Source organism: Lycorma delicatula, chromosome 6, assembly GCF_047948215.1.
Source record: "Lycorma delicatula isolate Av1 chromosome 6, ASM4794821v1, whole genome shotgun sequence".
Lineage (NCBI taxonomy): Eukaryota > Metazoa > Arthropoda > Insecta > Hemiptera > Fulgoridae > Lycorma > Lycorma delicatula.
Genome location: NC_134460.1, coordinates 142,298,510 through 142,317,682, shown reverse-complemented (window position 1 = coordinate 142,317,682; position 19,173 = coordinate 142,298,510). Strand labels below are relative to the sequence as shown.

The 19,173-nt window shown below is 34.7% G+C and overlaps 1 protein-coding gene across 1 annotated transcript in view; it reads left to right on the top strand.

Moving 5' to 3' along the window:
* Positions 1-19,173, top strand: part of LOC142327007 (uncharacterized) — a 157,423-nt gene that overhangs the window by 69,014 nt on the left and 69,236 nt on the right. Inside the window, exons 9-10 of the mRNA XM_075369756.1 lie at positions 9,736-9,818; positions 11,980-12,170. Of these exons, the coding sequence (XP_075225871.1) occupies positions 9,736-9,818; positions 11,980-12,170 (274 nt within the window). The remainder of the gene's footprint in view (positions 1-9,735; positions 9,819-11,979; positions 12,171-19,173) is intronic.

Below are 19,173 nucleotides of genomic sequence, written 5' to 3'. Positions count from 1 at the left end.
CCCAAAAAAATAAAATTAGGTAACTTTTTTCATGCATAATTATTTTTCCATTTTATAAGAATAAATAACAAATGACAGGAAAGTCGAGTATAACAACTTTGTTGACAGCATCTTTTTATATTATTTTGTTTTTGAATTACAAACAACCAATAAATGAATTGTATTTATAAATTCATCAAGTTTTCTCTGCTTAATTATTAACATTCTTTACTCACTGCAGATTTTTTAATGTATTTAATGAATTATAGAAGAAAATTTAAAAAAAAAATTATAAAAGTTTTTCTATTAGTTTATTGGAACACACATTTCAGGTATGGTTGACCTGAGACTGTAAACCTCATTTACATTCATACATATCATCTGAAGTAATGCCTTACGGTGGTTCCAGAGGCTAAACAGAAAAAGAGAGATTTATTTGCAGGTGTAACGGAGACCTTTCGTTGTCTACATGCCCCCCGCGATGGCAAGCATGTAGTTAAGGTGCCCATGTTGTTCGGGGCATGGGAGCCCTGAAAGCCTCGGTGTGTAAGGGCCTGGAGTCAGTGCAGAGACTGCGCATCCGCTCTTTGCCAGGACATATGCCGGTTCCACCGGAGTACCGGAACGGACCTCCAGGGTTGGTAGCCCTGGAGTGGGGGTGTACCCCGGCGGCTAGCCTTACTACAGAAGGGATCTTTCTTCTATGCAAGTTGAACAACCAAACCTGTCTGAGGGTTCACGTAAACAACCTCGTCTAGAACCAGCCGTTTCGCCTGAGGCAAAACGGAGAAAGAGTGCAGAGTCAAGAAAGATTGAGATTGACGCTAGGAAAAGCTTACAAAAAGCTTTTTTTAGAGTAGTAATTACCGAAACCCAAATATTTGGTCATTACAAAGGAGGATGGAAATTTCTCGAGGGTGAGTCCTTTTCTCATCGCTCGGGAGATAAACAAATGCGCTGGTGGCCCTGTAGAAGAAATAAGGAAGACCTTCACGGGACTTCATGTTGAGACTGTAAATGATGTCCAGTCTCAAAAGATTCTAGGGCTTAAAAAGATTGGAGAACTGGCTGTACATGTCGATCCCCACGGTACGCTCAACACCTCAAGGGGTGTGGTCGTCTGTCGGGATCTTCTAAATTGCACGGAGCAAGAAATTGTTGAGAAGTTGTCATCGCAGGGAGTAATAGAGTGTCGCCGATTGAACATGAGGAGGAATGGCGAAGTCCTACCTTCAGCCTCTCATGTTCTCACATTTAACCGGCCTACCTTGCCGGAGAAGATTAGAGCGGGGATACATCGATTGGATGTGCGGGCATTTATCCCGCAACCAATGCGATGCTTCAAGTGCCAATGTTTTGGCCACACCGCTATCAAATGTGAGACAACGCAAATATGCGGCGAAGAGGTGCATGAGGGAGAGCCGTGTAAAGAGCCCTCTACATGCATCAATTGCAAGGGACAGCATTCATGTAGATCCAGGAATTGTCCTGTCTACAAAGAAGAAGTAGCTGTTCAGGAAGTTAAAACCCTGCAGAAAGTCAGCTACATCGAAGCCAAGAAGATTGTTAACGCCCGCAAACCTAGAGCAACACAATCTTATGCTCAGGCTGCGGCTACTGTTCCTGCTCCTGCTCCAATTGCTGTAGATGAGACTCAAATTATAAATAAACTTGCGCCTACTTTGGCTAACATGATTGAGAGGATCATCGAAAACAAGATGAAACCTTTCAGCAATAAAGAATTTGTTAAGCCAAAGATAGTGGTACAGCCTGCTGAAGATAAATCGGTAAAAATAAAGTTGCTCCTGCAGAAAAGAAAACTGACGCCAAACCAGAATGTCAAGTGCGTCTCAGCGAGATTCTTAATGACAAGAAAGAGTGTGTTATAGAGGCTGCAAAGCCTCCCGCAACTGAGGTGGCCTCTAAACCACAGAGGCCACAAAATATCACACAGGGGGGACGAGCGTCCCCCCTTCCACAGGCGGTGACCGGTACGACCCCCGTGTCTGGGGGCGGCCAGCTTGCCGCTTCTAAATCGGCGCCTGAAACCGGCGCCGATCCATGCCCGTCGTCGTCGGCGGCTTCGGTGGTCTCCGATTCGGAGACCGGAAGCTACACAGGCGACGACATTCTCCACGAACACGATGCTATTCGAAAGATGGAGAAAAAAATGGTGGCCGAAAGGCAAACCCAGACTATAATTTAATTAAAAATTAGCGAGTTGATTGTACAATGGAACATCAATGGATGTTTTTCAAACATCCATGAGCTCCAACGCTTGGTACATGATGTAGACCCGATTTGTATATGTCTGCAAGAAACGCATTTCCGCCGAAATGAAAATTTTAAATTAAAAGGATTCGATATATTTCGGCGAGATCAACCGCCAAATGTAAGAGTTAGAGGTGGAGTAGCTATATTAACATCGACTAGAGCTACCACTGAAGCTGTTGATCTAAATACAAACCTACAAGCGGTCGCCGTTAGAATGAAGCGACCGCTTCAGGTCACTGTCTGCAGCATATACTTACCGAATTTTGATTGGAAGGAGGATGACATAGCAAGATTAATTTTTGAGCTTTCCCCACCTGTTTTACTGGTGGGTGACTTCAATGCTCATAATTCTCTTTGGGGATCGGATCGAATAGATCCCCGCGGAAGAGAACTGGAAGGGTTCCTGATGAATTCAGAACTTATTATTTTAAACGATGGATCAGGAACCTTTTTCAATTCCAGAGATGAATCGACGTCCTGTATAGATATTGCACTTATAAGCGGATCGATAGCACCGAGGTACAGCTTCCATGTCTTAGACACTCTGCACGGAAGCGATCATTTCCTGGTGCAAATTGTAACTGATGTTACAAGAACAATATATCCCATCTCTAAAAGATGGTTATTTGAAAAGGCTAACTGGACGAGCTATACAGCTAGAACGATACTCCCTGAAACAACTGGAGTTATCGGAGACGATGTCAACGCCATAACAAATGCAATAATTGAGTCGGCATCGAGATATATTCCCAAAACATCTGGGAAACTTACGAAGAAACCCGTTCCATGGTGGAACGATGAAATAAGTAAGCTATTAAAAGAAAGAAAAGAGCGTATAACGCCTTCAAGAAGCGTCCTAGCATAGAAAATCTTGTTGCCTTTAAAAAATACAGGGCGTATGCAAAACGTCTTATGATTGACTCGAAAAAACGATCCTGGCAGCAATACGTGTCATCCATCGACAGAACCACTACTGCATCAGATGTTTGGAGGAAAGTGAAGGCGATTTGTGGGAGTAAAAATTTTGCTCCCATAACTAGCCTTCAAGATGAAGATGGAATTAAGGATACTCCAAACGAAATAGCAGAGCTATTGTCCAATCACTTCGAGAAGGCCAGCAAAACGGCCAACTACGAGGAAGGTTTTCGAACCAAAAAAGAAGAACTCGAAGGTCTACTAAATTTTAGAACTGAGTATAATTATATACTCATATAATGCACCATTTAAAGTGGAAGAATTCGTGAAAGCGTTGGAAAAAGCAGGTAACACAGCTGCTGGTCCGGATGAAATCCATTATAATATGATCAGGCAGCTGAATACCACTGCAAAACGCAGATTATTAGAACTTTATAATCAAATATGGCGGGATGGAACGTACCCGCAGCAGTAGAAAAAAGCTCATGTTGTTCCAGTACCAAAGAAAGACAAAAATTTAACAGATCCCAATAGCTACCGTCCTATTTCTTTAACGTGTGCTATGGGAAAAATATTTGAAAAAATGATTAATAATCGACTCGTCTGGGTTTTGGAAAAAGAAAACCTGATATCACCGTATCAAGCAGGTTTTCGGCAATACCATTCTACCACTGATCAAATGATCAGCTTAGAGGACGTTACATATAACAGCTTCATTACAAGGAAACATTGTGTCGGAGTCTTCTTTGATCTTCAGAAGGCTTTCGATATGACCTGGCGTCATGGTATAATGCTTCAGATACATGAATGGGGCATTCGTGGCAACCTGCCAGTTTTACTGAGCAACTATATGAATGACCGTACTTTCCAAGTACGAGTCAGTAGCGAATATTCATCTGTAAGAAATTTGGAAATACCACAAGGTTCGCCGTTGAGCGGTACCTTGTTTACCACTGCCATTAATAAATTGATATTAGCCATTCCAGCAGAAATCAGCAAAAGCGTCTATGTTGATGATCTGGCAATTGTGTATGCCAGCAACAAGACTGCTATGGTGAGGTACAAATTGCAACGAGCGATCAATGCTCTAAATGAAGTTGCAAGGAATAACGGATTCCAATTCTCACCAGAAAAAACGTGCTGTGTACACTTTTGTAGGAAGAGAATTCCTCATCAAAGTCCTGCGTTGACAACTGATGGTAATCCAATACAATATAAAGACAATGTAAGATATTTAGGACTAGTATTGGATAAATCCCTTACATGGGGATTACATGTACAGGATTTGAGAGATAGATGCAAAAGAGCCCTAAACATTATAAAATGTCTATCGAACTTAAATTGGGGCTCAAACAAAGAGACATTATTGAGATTGTATAAAGCATTGGTTCAATCTAAACTAGACTATGGATGTATCGTATATTCATCCGCTAGAAAGTCGCATTTAAAAAAGTTAGACCTAGTTCATAATAGCGGAATAAGTTATGCAACTGGTGCTTTCCGCACAAGTCCGGCGGCTAGTCTGATGTCTGAAGCCGGAATAATGCCACTACATTATAGAAGAGAGATCCTTTTACTAAGATACGCAGCAAATATATGGGCTTATCCTGCCCATATAAATAATAAACTTTTCAACAACCATCCTATGGCTGCATTATACGAACGTCGTGCTACCTATTCCAGACCAGCCGGAATTAGGTACCACGAATTAAGAAGTATTTTTGCCTTTCCACGAAATTGCCTTTCCAGATACATTGGCAATTTCTACTAGAGAAATACTGCTATGGCTCTTGCCAGCGGTAAATACAAGTTTGGATCTCTCTCAAGGAGAAATAAAAAAGAAACCAGCAGTGATCATCCAACAGGAATTTTTGGCAACCGTCAGTAGTTACGAAGAACATATTAGAATTTATACTGACGGTTCTAAAACCGAACATGGTGTTGGATGCTCAATATATGTAAATGGAGAAACCCACTTTTGGAAACTGCCAGATGTGGCCAGTGTCTACACGGCAGAACTCACTGCAATTCAGCAAGCTCTTCGCTACACTGAACACTATTGCGAAGAGAGAGTGTTAATATGTTCGGATTCTTTAAGTGCACTTGTCGCAATTCGGAACAAGAACATTAAGGATGTCCTAATTAAAAACATCCTGTCCGTTCTATACGTTCTAAAACAACGAGGACAGCGATGCGTATTTGTATGGACTCCGGGGCATGCTGGTATTACAGGTAATGAAATCGCAGACGAAGCTGCCAGAAAGGCAACAGTCTGCGATGATTTGGATGCATTTTTTTGTAAGAGTGGCAGATTTTAAAAACCGTCTAACAAATATAGTAAAAAACAAATGGAATGCTGAATGGAGGAGTTTAAATACAAAATTAAACTCGGTAAAAACTTCTCCTTATAAATGGAAAAGCGACTTTAAGTTGACTCGCCGTGAACAAGTAGCGGTGACCAGGCTTAGAATCGGTCACACGCGATTAACAAATTTATATTTGTTAACCGGCGAAGTGAGACCAATGTGCGATGTTTGTAATAAAACACTGACAACCAAGCATCTAATAGAAGAGTGTACCATATATGAGGACCTGAGAAAGAGGTTCCGTCTTAGAAATAATATTAGTGCTGATCTGGATAATGGAAATGAAGAAAATATAGTTGCATTTTACACGCCAGTGGACTTCTTAAAAGTCTATAAAATGAAAGTTTAAAGCTCTGATAAAAGAACCTCTAAGCGGTAGTTTTATATATATATATATATATATATATATATATATATATATATATATATATATAAAGAAAGAAATGGTATTGATAAGTTGAAATTTTAATTTCATGGTCTTTTGAGAACCTTATCTCAAATTTTAATATTGGGGCCCTTACACCACGTAAGTGTTTGTGATTGTCCTTGGCTTTTATGTCTTAATGTTTATTGTGAAGTTTGTGTTTTTAAATAAAATGTAAGAGCCCTTTACACCCTTACATATGACGATCCAGATGGTGATAGTAATTTCTTTTAAAGAATGTGACGAGGGCTAATGACATTAGCAGTCGATGCCCGTAAAAATTCAGTTAAAAAAAAAAATAATAATAATAATAATAATAATAATTATTATTATTATTCTTATTTTTATTTGCTTTGTTTGTGCAACAGAACAGTTACAAAACCTTTGTATGCTGCACAATATCACATAAAGTCACAAAAGAACAGCTATAAGTCAACAACCCACATATAAATTAAAAATACAACATTCAAAACGCAATAATAATAATAATAACAATCATGCAGCCAAATACAAAAAATAATTAGAACTTTAAAAACGGTAGCTACGGAGTGATAATAAAAACACATAGATGAAAACATCCAAAAACAAAAAGACAACATTACTAATACATTCCAAATAAAACAAGTTATAAGCAATAATCCTTAAAAAAACAACAATAATTTTAAAATCATGAAAGTGAGCATCACACCAAGGACAATGATCCATCGCCACGTAACCCTCTCAAATTCTTAACGAAGGTTGCCTCATCTTCCCAAAAGCTTAGCTTATCCTGGAACTCCACTGCAACACTGGTACACCGCTCAATCGGAGACACGGTGGAACCTACCGGCGTCACAAATTGCCTAAAAGATCTCACTGACCTGGCCTGGTTCCGCAAGACAACATGATAACGCGTCGGAAGTCTGTTGTGCAGAGCTTTATAAAAGAAAACCAAGTCAAAGTACGTTCTGCTATCAGCTAACCTGGAAAGGCCTAATTGCCTCAACATATCCTCTCTACTAGCGACAACAAAACAATCTCCAAACTTAAAACGCATCCAGTTCAAGAACCTATTCTGAACACCTTCAACCAGATCAGAGGCAAAAACTCGCGTACTATTCCACACCACGGTCGAGTACTCCAAGCGACTCCTCACCAAAGACTTGTACAGCAGGTTACAAGTGGAAATATTGTTAAACCGTCCACAAATCCAAAGGACAAGACCAAGGTCCCGGCGTGCTTTCTTGACAATCCGAGCAACATATTCGTGAAAATACAACTTCGTGTCAAATAAAATCCCGAGGTCCTCAACCAATGTCTCAGCGACAATAGCATGCGCACCAATCCTATAGCTGAAAACAGAGCTCGACGTGTGCACGGTCAGCACACTCAACAACCTTGTTAATATTCAATTGTAGCAACAGGTGATCCATACTATTTCTGATTGGACAGTATATTTTGACGTCATCCACAAACATCTGAAAATTGCACGTCAAAAGATCCCCGATATCATTTATACAAATAATGAAAAGAAGGGGACCCAAAACAGAGCCTTGGGGCACTCCAGACTTAGCCAAGAAGGATTCCTCAGACATCTGTCCACCAAAACGAACCGAAAAACGTCTGTCACGAAGATAAGAGGACAGCCAATCATTAAAACGATCGCTGAAGCCGAAGCCCTTGGTCTTTGCTAACAACAAATGATGGGGCATCTTGTCAAAAGCTTTGGTAAAATCAAAAAATATCACATCTACTTGACCCCTATGCTCAATTGCATTTACTGAATCCTGCAAAAAGGCGGCAGAATTAGTAGCTGGTGAACGACCTTTAATAAATCCATGCTGAAATGACGACAACATCGGGAGAACATGGTCATAAATATGTCCAAATAGAATCCTCTCGAAGATTTTGGTAAAAGTACCGATGATAGAAACAGGCCTGAAATTATCCAGGGAAGGGACACCAGGCTTAGGTATAGGAGTAACAACTGCGTGTTTCCATAGGGAAGGAAAAGAAGAAGACGACAAGCTCCAATTAAACAGGGAAGCCAGGAATGGAGAAACAATCTCATTTAAACCTTTGATAACAAACGCAGGAATTCGATCTAAGCCAACCGCCGATCTAGCGTTATGAAAGCTTATAGCACTGGATACGTCAGAAGAGGAAACCATCGGAATGTCAAGAACCTGACGGTTTTTGATACAGGCGCCACCAGACCTAGTCTGCGTAGGAAAGTCCTGGCATACTGATTGAAAATATTCACCAAAATACTGACAACTCAACCAAGGATCAGAAATAGTCCGTCCACTGACAATAGGGGCTGGAGTCCTCACATAGTTAGACTTCTGTCGAGAAATATATTTCCAAAAATTCCTCGGATTGGAACAAAGGTCAGATTCACACTTCCGAGTCCAAACCACTCTGGCATCCGCTATCGCATACTTAACATCTCTACGCAGCCGAGAAAATAAGAAATAATCATCCGACAGACCAGAAGATTTAAACCTGCGATGAGCAGCCTTCTTCCACTTGAGAAGATTAACAATGTTCCTATTGAACCAGAGAAAACAAAGTAAAGATGAGAAGGCTCATCCCCGGACTGACGCCGTTGACATGAGAGACGCACCAGCGCCGTTTAAAAAACCAACTAAATCTGCGATTGTAAAGTCACCAACATGCGTAAAAATTAAAAATCTTGATTTATCTGACGGAGAGAAACAGATCACTCCGTCATGTAGTCACAAACCAAAAGAAATTGGGAAAAGAAAATCTGACTCTACTGATATGAAGGTGCAAGTTATTATAGAAAAAGCACCAGACGCAGATGAAATAAAAACTGCAACAATGGAGCCTCCAAAAGCTCAAAGAATAGCTTCAGCGAGAGCATCTATTGCAGCTGGACCCAGCACTGCAGTAGAGGTAGAATCCAGTTCATCATCCGCGGAAAGTGCATCGCTTGCTAGTTTAGATTCAATAGCAACGATGCTAACTGCAGCAACGATGTTTTTGTCTTCTGACATCAGCCGAAGAACGTCACTGGCATCGGAAAGAGAGGAAGACGATGCCATGTCTGAGGCCTCAGACACGCTGTCATCAGAGGTTGAGGTCGTTAGAAGAATGGAATTAGAAGAATGGCCGTTAGAATGGAGGCCGTTAGAAGAATGGAATGGCCGTGCAAGAATGGATGGCCGAAAGGAAAGCCTAGGAAGTAATATTCTGGATTCGAAGTTATAGAAGAATGTAAATTTTTGAACATTTTTTATTCATAAGAATGTGAATTATCGAACCTTTTTTTTTTTTTTTTTTGAAGTGGGATGGGGCTGATGACCAAAGTAGTCAATGCCCCTAAAATTCTCAAAAAAAAAAAAATAAAAAAATAATAATATAAAAAGACTTTTATAATTTTTAGTAATAAATATTACTAAATTTTTAATAAAAATTTAGTAATAAATTTTAATTTAATAAAAATTTTAATAAAAATTTTTAATTTAATAAAAATTTTAGTAATATTAATAAATATTACTAAAAATAATTTCCTATTTAAATTGTATTTACTGATTTCACAGGTTGTTTTTTTTCACAGGTAGGGTATTTATACAGAAATATTGCATGAAAAAGTTTTTTTTTAACAACTTAAATGTTAGAATCTTTTTATTATAGACACAACAAAACTCATTAAAAAAAAATTAATTTATCAGCAAATAATTTAAAAAGAATGTTATCTGAACTAACACGAATTGACAATAAATAAATTGAAAGTAAATCATTAACGTATGTATTTTAAAATTTTGTTTATAGGATGCCGCAAAACGCCTCCTCGATTATTGGAAAAACAATTGAATGCGTATCTATTCCGCATAAAATAATTACAGAAAATATAAGTAAGTATAAAAATAGAATTGATTTAATCATATCTACTACTTGTCTTTTTATTTTTTTTATAAGAATTTTTATATGTTTTATGAATTAATACATTTTTCACTTCAATAATCAGATGTAATGTTGATCAGAGATCAGTAAAATAAAGTAAACCTTTAAAGTATTTTCTTGGTAGAGCATTATCATCCTTTATTTCAACATGTTTGTCAACATTTTACAGTTCTGGAAAATTGTTTCATTTCAAGCAAAAATTCTTCACCTAATCTTAAAAAACTCATTTTTCAACGTAACATCTGCTACCATTCGTAAATAAAAAATTTTATAATTTTCTTATATAATATCTTATATCGAAATAAAAATAAAACTATGTAGAATGAGAATGATCGAATGAAAGTTTAAGCCTGACAGAATATGTTTTGCTTTCATTTTTTAGATAAAGTCATACTTGCTCCTAAGTAACCTTTTTTGTAATAAAAAGAATAATCGCTATTTTTGAAAATAAATTCGAAGATAAATTTATGTTTTGTAAAGGCGTGATTGTTTTAACCTCAACATATTTGTACCTTTAACAGTTCAACAATTGAAATTTTAATTCTTGTAACCCTAAGACTGGAATTTTTACCTACTACAATTGCTTTCATCCTTTCTAATAGAGGGGATACTAGAGGCAGTATACGTAAAGCATTACATTACGACTTAACAGTATATTTATCTGTATGTTTAAACAATATTTTTTTACAATATATCACATGAAACAAAAAAAAGTGTTACTTTTTCAAACAATAATTGTATTGATTTACTGTCCCTGTTGTAGAATAGGTGATGTGTCACATAGGGGGCTGAACATCACCTGAATTTTAATTGAACTTGGTGTTTTGTTGTTCTCAACAATTTATTCGGCTCATTGAAAAAGATAACGGAAAAACATCTTACTCCACATTTTTTTCCAATTTTTGGTAGTGACATAAATCTCGAGTAGCGGTTTTTACAATTTTTTTTTATTTAAAAATTATATTTTCGTTTATAATAGTTTATATATATTTTTCAAGTAATTACCTTTGCTATTTCGTTATCTTAATTTACATGATCGCGTCTAAATCAGAAAGCCTCATAATTCAATATTTACAAATTAATTCAAAAGTAAATATTGGCGATAAATTTTAATTTTACTTAATTTATTTTGGTTCATGTAATTAATATAATTGAATGTTTCATTATGTATAAAATGTAAATAAATTTTAACTGTAATATGTAGAATCTGTATCTAGGAATGTGATATGAGATTTTTGTAGTAAGAAATATAATTTCTTAATTAAAAAAAAAATTTAATTAAAAAAAAGATTTTTTCAGCTATCTACATGATAGAAGTTCATTTTAAAGTGTAGTTTTTAGGTTTGAACATCATCTGCATTTCCGTATGGTTGGTTATTCATTGTACAATAATTAAGTGAAGTAATATTTGCCAACCAGAAACACATTACAAATTATTATTCTTCAAATCCCTGACGTTGGATGCTTATAATTCTTGAAAAATATCTATGTTATTTTCATGAATTATTTTTGAATCATACAACCATAACAATTTTTGCACATAACAAATAACAGTCTTAAATTACAAGAAATGTATTTATTTACAATTTTTACAATTTTAATTTTATGTCATATTTAAATAGTCGCCGGTAAAATTTCATTATTTACCTTTTCTTAAATTTCATGAAACGGTTCTGTCTTTCTTATAAGGTACACTAAAAATAAAATTTTTTAAAACTAAAATAAAAAAGTAAAGGCAAAAATAATATTTCATCATATTATAATGTTCCTCGGATCGACGATTAAATTAAAATGAAGTTTCATTTAATATTCAGTTTAAAAATATAGTCTACAGTAATTAAGAATACAGAATTAAGTGTGGCTTTTAACATACAATTCTTTCAAAATGGATATCAAATAAAAATTGTTTTTAATTTATGGAAAAGAGCAAAAGTAACAACAAAATAGTTTGCACATTCAACAATCATCTCTTGTTTTACAAATGTGACATTTAAACTGTGAATAAATTAATTTATATTCGTTGAATTAGTAGTAAAAAATTGCAATAGTGATAGTTTGCTATTGAGATAATGAAAAAAAAAAAAAATTACGTTTCTTTTTTTAATATTACAGGTCCTGTAGTGCAAGAATGGCCTTTAATGTCAACTCCGACCTACACAATCGCAATACTTGGTTTTTATTTATATTTCTGTTTATTTCTTGGACCACGTTTAATGAGAAACAGAAACCCGTTTGAACTTGATAAAGTTATGATTGCTTACAATGTTATTCAAATAATTACAAATTTTTATTTATTTTATAAGGTATGTAATTTAATTAAACTTCAAATACAATTATTCTTTTGAAATTCAATAGTGATAGTACACGAGATAATTTGTTAAAAATTATTATACTTGACACAGTATATCTTGGCTAATGAGTTCACAATAAACTTCACAAATCGCTTCACAACAAATGGTAAATAAAAACATAAGAATGATAGTATTTTACTCTCCAATTACTTAAGTTTACTATTCTCGCTTTTATGAACATTTTTAGACTAACGATTTTCCAGTTATCGACCAGTTTTCAAGAGATATATTAATTTTGAATAGTTATTTTTAGAAATTAAAATAAATCGAAATGCAACCCCTCCACGACCCAAAGAAAGACGATGAATGCATGACATATAAATGAGTTGTAATCTTGTACAGACTCAGGTCGACCATTCCCGAGACTTGAGGTTAATTGAACCCCAACCACCAAAGTACACCAGTATCTATTTTCTAGTATTCTAATCCGTATAAAACAAGAAATTTTTACCAGGATTTGAATCTCAGAACAATCGACTTCGAAAATTAGCTGTTAAACAATTGGCTTGCGATGATGTGTTAAACATCAGACCAGGTTGGTGGCCTTAAATTTAATTTGTAGAATAATTTTATTATTTAGTTAGAAAAATCAGTTAATATCTGCCTGGACTTTTTTTTATAAATCACTATTAGATCGAAAAGTTTATTGATAAAAAACACTTGTAAATAGTGTACATAAATTCTTTTAAATATTTTTAAAACTACTTCTTTTATTAAAAATATTTTATTTTTTCCATGTCATAATTCGTTTTGAATTGTGTTATTATAAATTGATAGATAAAATATAAAGTTGGGTGATGTAAAAATAAATTGCATGCATATATTTTTTGGGGTGCGTCATGAACCACATGAACTCTTCTTGGATTACATTGTTTAAAACGACTGAAATAGTTTTTTTTTTTTAATTTCAACCTGTAAAAAAATGTATTACATTTTAAGACCCCCACTTACATCTCATTCGCTGATTTCTTTTTAAGGCATTAATTTGTGCCTCACTGTCTGTAATTCAGTAAGGGACAAATTTATGTTTCACTCTTTGTTTACCCACAAAGGAACGAGAAGGTGTATGTGTTTGGGGTAAGAGATAAGATGGTTGGGGTTTAGGGTAAGAGGTATGTGTGAACGAACGTGTGTGAGTGTGTATGTGTTTGTTTGTGTGTATGTCTGTTACCACTTTCCTCAAAACTACAACACTGATTTCAATGCGCTTTTATCAGTACATAGATATCACTTCAGAGCAGGTTCTTAGACATATTTTATGGTTATAGAGCACCAGGCGGCGCTGTAGTAGATAAGTTTATTCAAAACGGATTTTGAATGTTTCTAAGTCTTTCTAACTCTAGCAAGGCTACATTATTTTGTGGATTATTAAAAAATTTGCGCTGGTCAACTATACTAAACGTTCATCATCATCTGCCTATAAAAGTTCCACTAATATTTAAAAAGTAATAAAAAAAAATAAAATTAAAAATTTAAAAAATCCATGACGAATAAACCTTAAAAACCTAGAAATAATTAAATAACTCTATTTTTACTTTATAATCTTCTGTGACATTGTGGTATTTTTTAAGACAATAAAATTTATGATTTTGATTGACCGTCGTGCGTGACCCGTAGATTACATACATAATTTTTTTTTTTATTGGTTAGGTGGGGGAATACCACTTACCTACGCCCCTGAAGAGGCAACGTCGGACTCCCAACAGGTTCGCTAGATGTTATTAAAATGACTTGTAATTAAAATGCTATAAAAGTGCCACGGCGTCTCATCCAACCATCTACAATCTGCAGTGCCTCTTTATCGCGTTCCTTGAGCTCTACCTCCGTTCTACCATCGACCAGAATCGCAATGTCGTCAGCATAGGCTATAGTTTCCGTCCCCATCGACAAGCAAAGATGAAGGACGCCGTCGTAGACGATGACCAAAAGCAAGGGCTCGAGAACGGACTCTTGTGGGACCCCTCCAAGTGACTGAAAGCGGAGACCGCCACTCTGCGTACCTGCTCATTAACTCACCCACAAGATCGTGAGCGAGCGTGCTTCTTTTTGCAATGGAGAGCATAAGTTTAACCTTCCTGGCGATACTACACTCCAAGCCTCCGGTGCGATGTCCCTGATTCAAGTCTAGACTCTTATTTCAACCTAAACACTTTTTGGCTACTTACATGTGCCAATCTAGTGCCCCCTGTTGCCGGAGTTGAAACACAATCTGCTCTATTGGGACCGCGGCAGTCAGCACTCCTGTGGCCGTAACCTTAGCATCTGAAGCAATGGCCTCGTCATATCTGATGTGGACCCTGCAATGGACCCACCCGATCCTTGTAAGCTCCTGAACAAGTTTCTGAGCCGCACGATATGTGGTGGTAACCGTAATGTTCTTGGTTTCGCCAAAAGCTGGCCTTATTTAAGTAATTTTGAAGTCCTCAGATTCTCCCAGTGCGTGGGCAATATCATCTTTCACCTCCTGTTCAGCGGTCTTTGAGTCTACATCTTTAATGTGAACGACCGCCCTTCTGCCGCCACGGGACTTGAGATCCACGTGGAGATTCGCCCCGCCTTGTACCGAAGATCGTTGTAAACTGTTCCGCCTTCTGTGCGCGGAGAGATAAACTTTACTTACGATCATAGTCACGCACGACGGTTAGTCAAAATCTTAAATTTTATTATCTTAAAAAAAATATCACAATGTTGCAGAGGATTATAAAGTAAAAATACAGTTATTTGATTATTTCACGTTTTTTAAGGTTTTTTCGTCGTGGGTTTATAAAATTTTATTTGATTATTAAAATTACACAAATTTTAAATAGAATGAGATTTTGTGGAAAAAATGTAAAAATTGAAAGAAATAATTGGGGAAAATCATTTTTTGTAGTAAAGTATTTCTATTTTTAGTGTAGGAATCAACCTAATAAAAGTAATTCTTTTTGTACATTAACTGCTGAGAGTTAAGTACTGTAATAACTACGTTTTTCGTGGTCTTCGCAACGCATTGAAAGCATTCACAAATGATAAGGTGATCATTTTTACTGGAGTTACGCCACCGACTCCTGCGGAAAATTTAACATATTTAAAAAAATTCCATTTTTATCCCTTAAATGATGAAGTGCGAGGTATGTAGGTAAAATGTGGACACTCGTTTTGAACTGATCGTTAGAATTCTCAATGCTGCAGCTCTCATCAAGGAACGCGTAGAAGTCATTAGGTTTGCGACAAAAAATATAAGGAAACGAGTTGAAAAGTGCATCGACGCCAATGTTGGAATTTTCAAATATTTATTGTAAATTAATATAGTATAAACCATAGGGAGTATTTTTACTTTGTAGTACGAAGTAAAGGAAGTACTGTGACCCAGATTCAACGGAAATATCCATCTTGTACATCCATGAATCCGCTTTTGACTAGTTTCGGTGTGACGCCTGTACGTACGAATATGGCGTAATTTAAAAACGATTAGCCGTGAAATGTTGAAATTTTGTATTTGGACTGTTGTGACATCTATTTGTTGATCTCCAGTTTTGATTGCAATCGGCTGGAATCAAAAGTGTCCATAAAAGTTCAAAATCCCCCCAAAAATGGATTTTGGACTTTTTCTTAAATGCAATAATCAGCCCTCATAGCTAGGTTTTCAACGATATATCATAAGTGGTACTTATTTCCATTGGTTCCAGAGTTATAGCCAAATAAAATTTTAATTATTGAAATACTAAGATCTTACACGGAGAAGGCACATCGGTTCGAATGCGACTTGATTTCCTTTTTTTTAATTTAAATATATTGATTTATTCATTATTATTAACTTCTCATAGTAAAAAAAAATAATTACGATGAATAATAATTAAAAAAAAAAAAAAAAATATCAGAGGTTTTTAATGAAATAAAATTTTATGTACTTTTCATTTTTTAAAAATATACTTTAATAGGCATACAAGGAAGTCATGTCCACATCAGATTTTTTTTAAAAAGTAAATTAAAGGTATTTTAATTTTTCAAAGGTCTAAATCTATTGTACTAAAATCAGCTATGTTTAATTTTTACAAATGCATAAAATTTTACTGTTAAGTTTTTTTTAAATAAAAAAATGATTTTTTTGTTTTTCATTGACTTTACTACATCAATTTTCTCAAAAATAAATTATATACAACTTTGATAATAAAATTTACGTACTTCCTAGAAATTTAAGAAAGTTATGTAATTCAAACCTTCCTAAAACCCATGATTTTCGTCACCGTACTTTTCTGTTTTGTGTTTGATATCATGAAAACTGCAGGAAATTAAGGTCTCTTGTATTCGATTTTTTAAATCAAAAAACTCAAGAAATCATCAGATTTACCCCGTATGTGATGCTTTAAATTTTCAGTATCGCCTTATTTCACTGGGAGAGAACTGAAATCCGTACGATATTTTCCCCGTAACACGATAACAAAGCGTTTTCGAACATAAGTTTGTATAAACTTTTTTCCTTATTTCAATCTCTAGAATCAGTTCCAAAATTATCCCCTTTCTTCGTGAATCACTCTGTATAATATTTTTTAGCATTTTTCATACAGAATTTTTTTATGAAATTTTATAATATATATTTGTTTTATACAAGTTTTTTTAACTGTATCCCTGTTTGATAAATAATTTTGTCTTTAATTCAAATAATTCTGTATTTTCGGCTTGAGGAAGATTATATTTACTGAACGTTATTGTTTTATCATCATATACTGATATTTCTTTCATTTACTGATCAGCTTTTATTGATGATTTCAATAAATCGTTTAACTATTTCATGAAAACCGGTGTGGAGTAGGTCTATATACAAATATACTAACCGAATACATCAACCTCTTTTTAGTAAAATCGAGTTACAATAAAATAAAGTCACAAGGAATTCATAAAAATCCATTTCAAGTCATTGTCCTTTTTGTATCATTTCCAATTATGTCTTCTGAATTAAGTCGGACAATTTCCAGCGACTTTCAAATACATGACATCAGCTCACTTTAGGCTTTATTTTACTTTTTTTATTGTGTTTCTTTTATTAATTTTAAAGGCTATCTTCCTTTACTCATTTTCTTAATCGTCTACGTTATTTCAGTTTAAGCAATTATTCTGTTCTTGTAATAATTTTTTGTACTTCTACGATCTGCTTAATCTCATCAATTCTCTGTTCTATTATTCTATTCTCTTTAACTTTTTTATTTTTTTTAACTTCCGAAACTACCGTTAAACATTGCTTCAGAGAATGAGACGAATGATAAGCAGCATGTGAAAAATTCCATGCCTGACCGGGATTCGAACCCGGGACCTCCGGATGTAAGGCAGAGACGCTACCACATGCGCCACGGAGGGCGGCTCTCTTTAACTATTATTACTCTATTACAACTATATTATATTCTAGTGCCTCTATAGTTAGTACTATTTTCTTTTTAGATTACTTTATAAATCTTCTGTAGCCATTAACTTCGTTTTACAAAATTCTGTGATGAAAAAAAGAATTACTTGTTCTGGTTTTGAAGAAGATATTCAGTAAGAAGACGCCAAAGCTAAATAATTAAGTCAACTATGAAAAAAGAAGCTGTACTTATTAAGTGTTTTATTCATAAAAAAATGAGGTACTAAAATGCTTTCTAGTAGTGTAGCATAAAACAAGTTAGAAATGTCAAACACATTGAAAATGGAAATATATTTATGTAAACGATTCAATGGTTATAATTCAATTAAATTCATATGTTTTTGTGAATAATTAAGGTAATTTCCTATTATATTCAAAGGTGTATTGAATTAAGCTTAACCTCAATTTCAATATAACGATAATTTTTCAATCTCATACCAATATGACTATTGATAAGATGAAAAATTTCGTAATGCATTCAAAAATTATATTAATGCTTTTTTTATTATGTTTTTTAACAAATATCACTAATTTTTCAAGTCTAAAAGCTAACATCTTTTCTTAAGCTACGATGTTATTATTTATATATATACATATATACGTAAAACATGTCGGGACTAATTCATAATCAACGCCCAGCAAAAACTGAAGATAAATTGATGAAAATTTGTGTACACGTTCTTCTTAGCGGTGTAAGTACACGCTAAGAAAACATTTTTTGAAATTCCGAGTTTAAAGGGTTAAAATGGAGTAAATTTACTATTTTTTGAATTTCTCAGTAACAAATGAATATACCAACTTGATTTTTTTGTATGAGTAATTTTCATGTGAATATCTAAAAACTAATTTTAAGATTTTTTGAAATTAGACCTTGAAAGGGATGATGGAACGTAAAATATATTGAACACTGACTCAACATTTTCCTCGTTTTCGACTATACTAAGCGAGATATTCACTAGATTTGGGCTTGCAAATACTCTTCAGATAAATATCTAAAAACCATTTTCAGGTGTTATTGAATTTCGATTTTTTATGGGGTTCCACAGTGTACGGCGCGGCGGCGTAATCAATGCAGTTACTGGCACTATTACTGCATGTACAACACGACTGGCTGCACCTGCCCCCCAGGGAAGCAATGTACTTAACGCATTAGTTCACAACAGAAACGGTTGAATTAATTTGTTGCATTATATTGTCTATTCCAGATAAATATATATTAATAAATTATATTAACTTAGCCTAAGTAGAAGTTAATGTAATAAAATTATTAGAAATGAATTTATTCTATACATAATTTTATTTTCAAACTGTCAGCAGGTAGTAAAGTTATTTTTAACCGTTTCTCTAGCAACAGAATTTAAAAATTTTATGGAAAATAAAGAAATATTTTTTTCAGTAACTTTATGAGCAATAGATATAAGTATTAGGTTATAAAAAAGTGAAGATAACGTACAAAATTCTTAATATTAATTATCATTTTAAACTCACATCAAAATCTCACAGTAAAAAGAGTCTTTGAGAAATTAAACTTTGAAATTATATAAAATAATGACGATTCCTATAATAGAAAATTAGTTG